Consider the following 8838-nt stretch of genomic DNA (forward strand, 5'->3'; position numbering starts at 1 on the left):
GAAGGCCTCTGACTTCCTGACTAGCTCAGGCACTTGGAAGTGGAGGTTCATTAATGTGGAGGAACAGGCAGGAACCTCATGGACGTGGAGTAACCAAGAAGTCACGGGGCACAAAGTCAATTAAACACCAGATGAAATCTTCAGAACTCGTATTTTATTGTTATTAGAATATGTTTGGCCTTATGGCATTCCTTCATCAAGGATTATAGTCCAAAGGTATCATTCACATTGGTATCGAAAGTCCCAAAGTTTATAATAATTAAAAGAAATTCGATTTATTGTTATTATCCATACACCACAATTAGTAAAAAAAAAAGAAAAGTCAAATCAATTAATATTCGAAGTTCACAGTTCGAAGTCTCAATAAACAAGAGTCAACTAATATCCGAAGTCATAAAAATAACCACTTTTATTACTGATTAATTAAAAATTAATTCGAATATTATTATTTAATTATTTTAAAATTAACTTGATTATTATTAACTAATTATTTAACATTAACTTAATTATTTCTAATTAGTTATGCAGACGAGATCGTGAGGGTCCCGGGGCAAAAAGCCGTCGCTGAAGCGACTCCCGGAACCCGCAAAACAGACTGATTTTGGATTTAATAATCTTGCCTTTTTATCCGTTAGGGGTGGTAGTATTTCTTACCAATTCACCGATCACCGATACCGCCATATGCTACACATTTATATAAGGTTGACGGATGTCAATCTATCAACCAAACATATAGCGATATCGATGTACGTAATATGATTAATATTAATATTACTTTAATTACATTAATTCCTTAATTACTATATACCACTAACGCCCGTCTATACATCTCGCTTTAATTATCCGACTAATCCATTGTCTATCTATATTACAATTACCCACTATATTACAATTTATATTACATATTACCATTACAAACAAATCATATTTTACATTTAGTTTAATTTAATTACCCCCTTACCTAAGCATATATTTAATTAATATTTAATCTTATAACCTTATTACCTTATATTTACATGGTCTGCGACCGACTTATCTCCTCCACAGCTCACCTTGCGGAGTGCTAACACTCGACAAGGCAAACTGTGGGACTTCTACATACATTGGATATTGTTATGCTTTGTCGAGGGTCGTAATCATCTAACCGGTGGCACATTGACTACCAGGATCAGACCGAGCGGCTGGGAGGTACTACTCCTTATGGGAGCGCCCCCCACAGGGGCGGAAAATCATGTGTGTGTCATTAGGTTAGGTTAGGTTAGTGTCACGAACACGATTAGTGTGCTCCTGAGAGGACACTCCCATAAGGAGTAGTACCATCCAACCGCTCGATCTGATCATAATAGTCAATGTACCACCGGTTATATAGTTATAGGCTTAAGCCGAGCCATATATGATGTATGAGGAAGTCCTACAGTCGCCCCAGCAGGTCCCACTGCGCCTCAGGGTGAACGCTAGATGAGATAAGTCGGTCAAAAGGACCATGAAGAGTGATGGTAAGAATGTAAATAACAACAGAGTAATAATAAAGTAGTAATTAAAATCCATTTAATAAGATAACTACGCTCATCGTGCAAAGATTATGTGTACTAATTAAGATAGTAGTAATAGGTATTTCATGATAGTAATAGATATTTCGTCGCTATAGGATTTGTTTCCCGAATATCCATTTTTGTCGAAATCGACATTTTAATGCAATTCAATTTCTTTTATCGAACTCTACCGAAATCATTTATAAAAAAAATATATTTTTATCTAGGAACAGAGATATTTTTTTGAAAAACCCGAATACGCCATGTTAAGTTACAATTACTCCGTGTTGTTCTCCCGAATGTCCAACTATTCGTACCTGAATATCCAAGCTAATTTCGGTCGAAATAAATCTCTGGCTGAGTTTTTATTTCCCGAATATGACTTTTAGCCAATCAAACCGCGCTGACGCCGTGCATCTCGCTCCCACATTCACGCTGTCTAGCTCTAAAACAATCACGCCCACTTTCATATTTTTCGGCCGTCTGGAATCCTCTTTCAAATTTCGTCTTATTGATATTGTTTTTAAAGTTACTATTGTTTTAATAGTGAATTCATCTAATTTGAAGAGATCATTTATAGATGATACATCACCAGTTTGCCCTGAACTTATAGTAAAGTTATGGAAGTGAGTATTTTAACCTAAATAACTGCATTTTGTTTTGATAAATGACACAAAATCCCAACGGTTATATGAATTCTACAGTATGGCCCGGCAACTACTATGACGTAAAAAATAATTATTATTTCAAATTATTATTAATCAAACATTGTTTGTCTTTATTTTACTTTTAATCTAGGTATTTCTATGAAAATAAAGGCGATGCTATGATTTATTTTTGAATGCGCTGATAGTTAATTTAATTTAATATGTATGTTAGTAACTATTTATTTGGTGAATATTATATACTTAGGATATTGGTACCTACCTAATATTAGCAGCCAATGGTAATTAATTTATAGATGCTATTATTTTGTGTTGTCATTCCAATAGTAAATATATAATATTTATTTGGTGGTTTGTAATAAGTTTAATTGTTAATTATAGAAATATATAGATATAATAATATACAGATATATATACATAGTTTTTTTTTTTTTTGAAAAAGTATTAATATAAAATTGTTAGCAAGTACGAGTAAGTACCATCATAAAATATTGGAGAAATCCGTGACGTCGGTTAGTAATTGAAGTAGTAGATACCTACTTTTATTTAATAAACAAAAACCGATCGCCGATAGTCGCTTGATTTTGAAGAATACTGATGAGCAGGTATTAACAGGCCAATAGTTAAAGTTTGTCGTCATAAGTATGTCACCTCGTAGCATAGTGGATAATTCGTGGACTTGGTCGTAAACCCAGGAGATGCAGGGACGATTCCTGCCGGGTGTCTTACTTTTTTCAAAAAGATTTTTTCTGTTGGTTATAATATATTTTCTCAGAAGTGATTTTCAAAATTATGTATGTTCAATAATTAGAATGGTACATTCTTAAATCTTGTGAATTATTCGTTGAATAAAAAAAAAAGATTATTAAAAACTATTTTATTACTTATTACGAAAAAAACCGAAAAAAGCGAATGCCGCATGTTATTATTACCTACGAACTTGGGTTATTACGATCATTAGGTATTTAAATAGTAAAAGTAATCATTACCAATTATCGTGTAAATAAATATAACATTTGAGGTGCGTACTTTTTAACCACTCAGTGATCCGTGGGCCGTGCAGCAATACGCTACGGTCTTAAGTCCCGAACGTCCTTGTTTTGTCCCGAATATCCATTATTCTGAGAGAGAGCTAAAAATTTCCCGAATATCCACAACGAGTACTTGTAAATAAAACGCATTTTCTGTGCATTTACTGATTTATACCAGTATATTATTCTTGGAATCTATTCTTAGATAATGTTGCAATCATACAGTGTAGAAAGAATGATTGATACATCTACTGATATTTCAATATACGACAATGAAATTTGTTTTTCGTCTCCTGAAAAATTGACATTTGGTCTATTCGGGAAACAAATCCTATAGCGACGATTTTGCAATGTTAAATAAATAGTTGATAGGTATATAAATATTAAAATAGCATAATACTGTATTGGACTTCGATTAAATGTAAACAATGTAATTAAAACGAAATGAATCTTGTATTGTATAACTGCGATGATTAGGTATTATCAGCGTGTGAAATTGTAGACCGACATTAGTATATAAATTTGTAGCCATAATTAGAGTATAATGTTAACATAATTAGACCCGCGAAATTAAGCTAGATAATTATTAATCAATATTTTAATCAATTTAATTAGACGAGAATCGATTTAGACCTGAGCTCCATACATAGCATCCACATAGCATCTAAAACATTCACGAGGTACCGAATACCTTTGACTTCTAATTCTCATCACATCCATATTAATATCATGCGCGTAATCCACGCATCTCACGCGCGAGTGCCCCGCGGCTTTTTACGCGAGGACAGGATTGTACAATCCTGTCTCCACATATGACCGGCTCTCGGAGCTGCGTTCGCCAGTCGGTAACCGGACAGTTGTCTCCCTCGCACAACTGGATCAATTCCCTATCCCGACCGCGACCGCAGCCTACTCGCTCATGTGTGGAGCCCCGTCCTTGTTGCGTAATCCGTGACAGTCGCGAGATCCCCATACAAACACATTATTAATGATAGCTAGAGCTGCGCGTGTCCGATCAACGTAAAATTTAAAATGACGTACGCGTCTACAAACCGCGGAGATCTCAGTTATTCCATAGTACGCGTAACCATAAGGGTTCGCGAGATATAGGGCTCAGAAACAGGTCAATTTTCATTAATTTTACCGCTTTAATTATAAGTTAATTAGATATTACATTTATATGTATGCATAGAAAATAAGGCCTAGTATTTTAATAATTTTAATTTTTGTCAATAATGTATAAGTAGTGCGTGGGCGGCCCACTTATAGGTCCGAACTTGTGGCTCCCGCCGCTCAACCATGGCGAGACTAACGTCGCGGGGTGTATACTCATATGCTAGCTTGAACGAAGACGAGCAGATTGACGTATCACATTCTTCGATGCGTTGAGTTTTCGCTTGGTTAATTGAAATCTTAAAGTACAATACAAGCTAAAAAACGCACTCATTGTATGAAGAGCTAAGTGAAAACGCAAGCCCAGCGGAATATCGCGACTACGAATTTGTACCGCCGGCCCGCGCACACCAAATACAGTTGATTTCAGCTCTCTCGCGACTTGCGGTTTCGCGGGACGATCGATTAAGTTCAAATCTCATAGTGAAAATGATATGTGGATTTATGACCCGTGGAACGCTCGTCCTAGGGGATGAAATCTCCCGATTTAGATAAAAACCCAGGAATTTTGAATCCTGTATCCAGTTTTTCACTGCCTCCGGGGCCGAGTCCACGCAAGACGTCGGTCTGACATTTCCATACAAATTCATATATTTGTGCAAGTTTGCACAGGAGTTTGGGACCACCCAACTCCCCCTTTCCTCCTGCGGGTAAAATACCTAAAGTTGGACTCTAACGTTTCGGCGCGAGAAATCATTTATAAATACCTAACCCCGACTTAGAAAAATTTCGCGAATAATTTTCGAACATAAATACCTATCCGGTACTTTAATATTTTCGAGCGAGAAGTATAATTTCGTACAGTGGTTCCTCAACGGAGGCCCCGAATCTTCTTTGACTTTGATCTGCCGCCCATCGGGTCGCATGAACCTGACTGTCAATCTAAGCTTAATAGTGGTGACTTCTTGATACCTTTTGGACAATTGTGAAATTTTTCTTCGAATTAATATTTCTTTGTAACGAGTGTTAATGTACTTTATCTTTGACGGATGACCGTATACCGTGCTTCGAACATTATGTGAATAATATGAACTTTTTGAACACTAATAATTATAATATAATGAACCATTGTGAACTTTTGTAAACTTTTGTGAACATGAACAATATATGGACCATTTTCCGACTATGAGTTTTTATTCTGGCTCAAAGCTTCTCGGATCGCCAAGAGTTCTGCCTGAAACACTGAGCAGATGTCGTCGAGTTTGATCTTTCTCGACGGCAACTCTCTCACGCCATCGTAAGGTACAAATGCTGCACCCACTTTGCCGTTCAAGAGACTGCCATCAGTGAAGATTCTCAGCTCATTCTGCGTTGCCTCAGGCAGAGTCTGATCATAGTATCGATGGTCAATCCGGTTGCGTTCTGAGGGATGAGGGAGTGAGAAAAAGTCTCCGGTTCCCTGGTAGACTCTGTCTTGCGGCAAGTCCTGCAGGGTGAGAGTCTTCTTTACCTCATATGCTTCTGCAAGCTGCTTGATCCTCAGGTCAAGTGGCATGTAGCCGCTTAAGACCTGAGCAGAAACTAGAAAGATTGTTTTGTATCCTTTGCAGGATCTGATGGCAATTTGTCTTTGAATGGAGTTCAGTTTCTTACGGTTGACTTTTTTCTTTACCGCGTCCGCCCACACGCTGGAAGCGTACGTTATCAGAGGCTCGACAGCACCTAAATATATTTGCTGCATAACCCCCGGCGACGCACCCCATGTGGGTTTGGCGGGGTTAGGTTAGGTTAGGTTAGGTTTTTTTTTTTTTTTAAATTCGTTTATTGAATTCCTTGCTTTTTCGTACAAGGGTTATTACTTAAGTATTACATTATTCATATTTCATTTACATAATTTACAGTTAAGCACAGTATTGTAAACATAAAGAAAATATAAAATATAAAGAATATTAAAATATGTGTTAAAGTAAAAAGTTAAAGAAAAAAAGTACAGAGATATATAACATATTAAAGTATAAAATATAAAAGAAAAGAAAAGCATATATAAAAATTTGTGTTAGAGTAATGAGATAAAAATACAGAGATATATAAAATATAAATAATAATAAAGATGTGTTAATTAATGATATAAAAAGCACAGAAATAATTTTGGTTATTATAACAGAGTAAAATAATAGTATACATTATATTGATATGAGACTGTGAGGGTGTGTGCCTTCTGTGTTGTGTTGTGTTTGTGTTTATGTCCCTCCGTTTACTGTCTTTAATTTTTTGATCGCTTTTGTTAGGTATTCAGTGAATAGTTTTCGTGTTGTTTTGTTGTTGAGTATTTTGTCTGGTTTTGATAAGTCTATTGTGATGTTTTGCTGGTGGCACTGTACCCCGAGGGTCCACCTTTCTTTCTCAAGTATAGGACAATCGGCCAATATGTGTTTGACTGTCTGAGACACGACTCCATCGCATGGACAGTGGTCGTCGGCTCTCAGTTTAAACCTTTTCAGGTAGGCTCTCATTGCCCCGTGGCCCGTCAGCATTTGTGTGAGTTCATGATTGAGTGTGGTGTTGTGTGTGAAGTGTTTTCCTGAGTTTATGTCTGGTATGAATATTTTTGTTGTCGATCCAGTGGTGGATTCAGTGTATCTTTTGTTCCATAGATATGTGGTGTCATCTTCTAATTTCCTCTTTGCGAACGTGAGAGGGAATTTCGTGTAAGTGGTGGGTCTTTTGTCTGTGGTGGCTTGTTTTGCGTATTTGTCTGCCTCTTCGTTTCCGGCTATGCCAATGTGACTCCTTATCCAGATGAACCTGGGGGTGATGTTTATGTTTCTCAGGAGTGAGCATAATGTCAGGCTGGCTCTTACGAGTGGGTGTGTCGATGAAGGGTTTTGGAGAGCTACAAGACTGGATTGGCTGTCAGAGTATATGATCACCTCGGTGGGGTGATGTTTGCTGGAATTAACCAGTGTCCAATCGAGGGATTCTCTGATGGCTAGCATTTCTGCCTGAAAAACAGTGCATTAGCTTTCAAGCCTTAACTTTCGTTTTGTAATAAATGCTCCACCTTTGTAAACGACAAAGGCTGCCCCTACTTTTTCATCGATGCGGCTGCCGTCTGTGTAGATCTCCAAACCCGTTTCGTTGTGTTCAGTGAGTGCGTTGTGGTCGGTGGTTTCTGTGTGTTCTATGTTTTCAAGGTGTCTGGTGCCTGGGTGGGGTAGTTCTGTGTAGTGTATTTTGTTTTCATATGTTCTGTCAGTTGGAAGATGTTTGGGTAAAGTATGTTGCGTTTTTATGCGGTATAGTTCGGCGAGTTGTTGTATTTTTAGGTCTAGAGGGGTGGTGTTTGCCAGTACTTGGGCGGATGTGAGTGATATGGTCCTGTACCCTTTGCAGATCGAAATTGCAAAGGGACGTTGAGTTGTGTTTAGTTTTTTTTTGTATGGATTTTTTGTGTGTGGCGTTGCTCCAGATGGATGCTGCGTAAGTGATTGTGGGTTCGATTGCTCCCATGTATATGATTCTTAGGACCTCTGGGGAGGCTCCCCACGTTGCTCGTGCAGCCCTCATGAATCGCTTGCCAATTTGTGTAGCTTTTTTACATGTGTATTCTGTGTGTTTTGACCAGTTAAGGTGTCTGTCTAGAACTACTCCCAGTATTTTGAATGAGTCAACAAGATCTTTCTTTTGTCCTTTCCATGTAATGTTCGGTGGTTGTATGGTGCGTTTGGACATGAACATAATGTGTGTTTTTGTGTCAGAAAATGTGAGTTTAGTGCTATTTCCCCATTCAAGTGTCTTTTTTAGTATGTCGTTGGTTGTTGTTTCAAGTGTTTGTATGTCATCAGCAGCGATCGTGATTAGTACGTCGTCTGCGAATGCTTGTATGTGTGCGTTGTTTGGAATGTTTATTGTGAAAAGATCGTTTATGGCAATGTTCCAGAGGGTTGGTCCGCAGGTTGAGCCTTGTATGCAGCCTGCTGTCTGTTTCCTAACGACCTCCTCTCCTGCGTATCTGAGCGTGACTTGTCTGTCCTGTAAGTAGCTTCGTATGAGTTTGTAAATGTTGAGTGGTGTGGATTTTTGTGCGAGAGAGTGTTTGATGTGGGGCCACCAAGCGTTGTCAAACGCTCCTTGGATGTCCAAGGAGATGGCCACGATTAGTTTTTTTGAATTTAAGTGACCTTTGATTGTGTTGATGGCCGTGTGTAGCGCGTGTTCTGTCGATGTCTGTGGTGTGAAGCCGTATTGATGTTCGCTGATTTCTTTGTTTTGTGTAAGGTGCCAAAAAGTTCGTTGTATGAGTAGTTTTTCTAAAACTTTACCAAATACTGGTAGTAGTCCTATTGGTCTGTAGCTGTTTGTGTCTTTAGTGTCTTTTGCAGGTTTTGGTATTGGCTTTATGATGGCGTGTTTCCAAGTGGTTGGAAAGTGGGAGATGTTGAGGCATTGGTTGTATAGTGCGTGAATTTCTTCTGGAAACGTGTTAACAAAGTGTGT

General features: G+C 37.9%; 2 protein-coding genes across 2 annotated transcripts; both read right to left on the minus strand.

Annotated features, from left to right (window-relative positions):
* Positions 1–5524: 5524 nt before the first annotated feature.
* Positions 5525–6082, minus strand: LOC147070528 (uncharacterized). The gene has a single exon (XM_085949546.1). The coding sequence runs from the start codon at positions 6080–6082 to the stop codon at positions 5525–5527; it is 558 nt and encodes a 185-aa protein (XP_085805672.1).
* A 499-nt stretch (positions 6083–6581) lies between these two features.
* LOC147070529 (uncharacterized) lies at positions 6582–7337 on the minus strand. The gene has a single exon (XM_085949547.1). The coding sequence runs from the start codon at positions 7335–7337 to the stop codon at positions 6582–6584; it is 756 nt and encodes a 251-aa protein (XP_085805673.1).
* Positions 7338–8838: the final 1501 nt, after the last annotated feature.

This window comes from Rhyacophila brunnea, unplaced genomic scaffold (genome assembly GCF_057557595.1).
Source record: "Rhyacophila brunnea isolate RB1 unplaced genomic scaffold, BYU_Rbru_1.0 scaffold_22, whole genome shotgun sequence".
In the NCBI taxonomy this organism is placed as follows: Eukaryota; Metazoa; Arthropoda; class Insecta; order Trichoptera; family Rhyacophilidae; genus Rhyacophila; species Rhyacophila brunnea.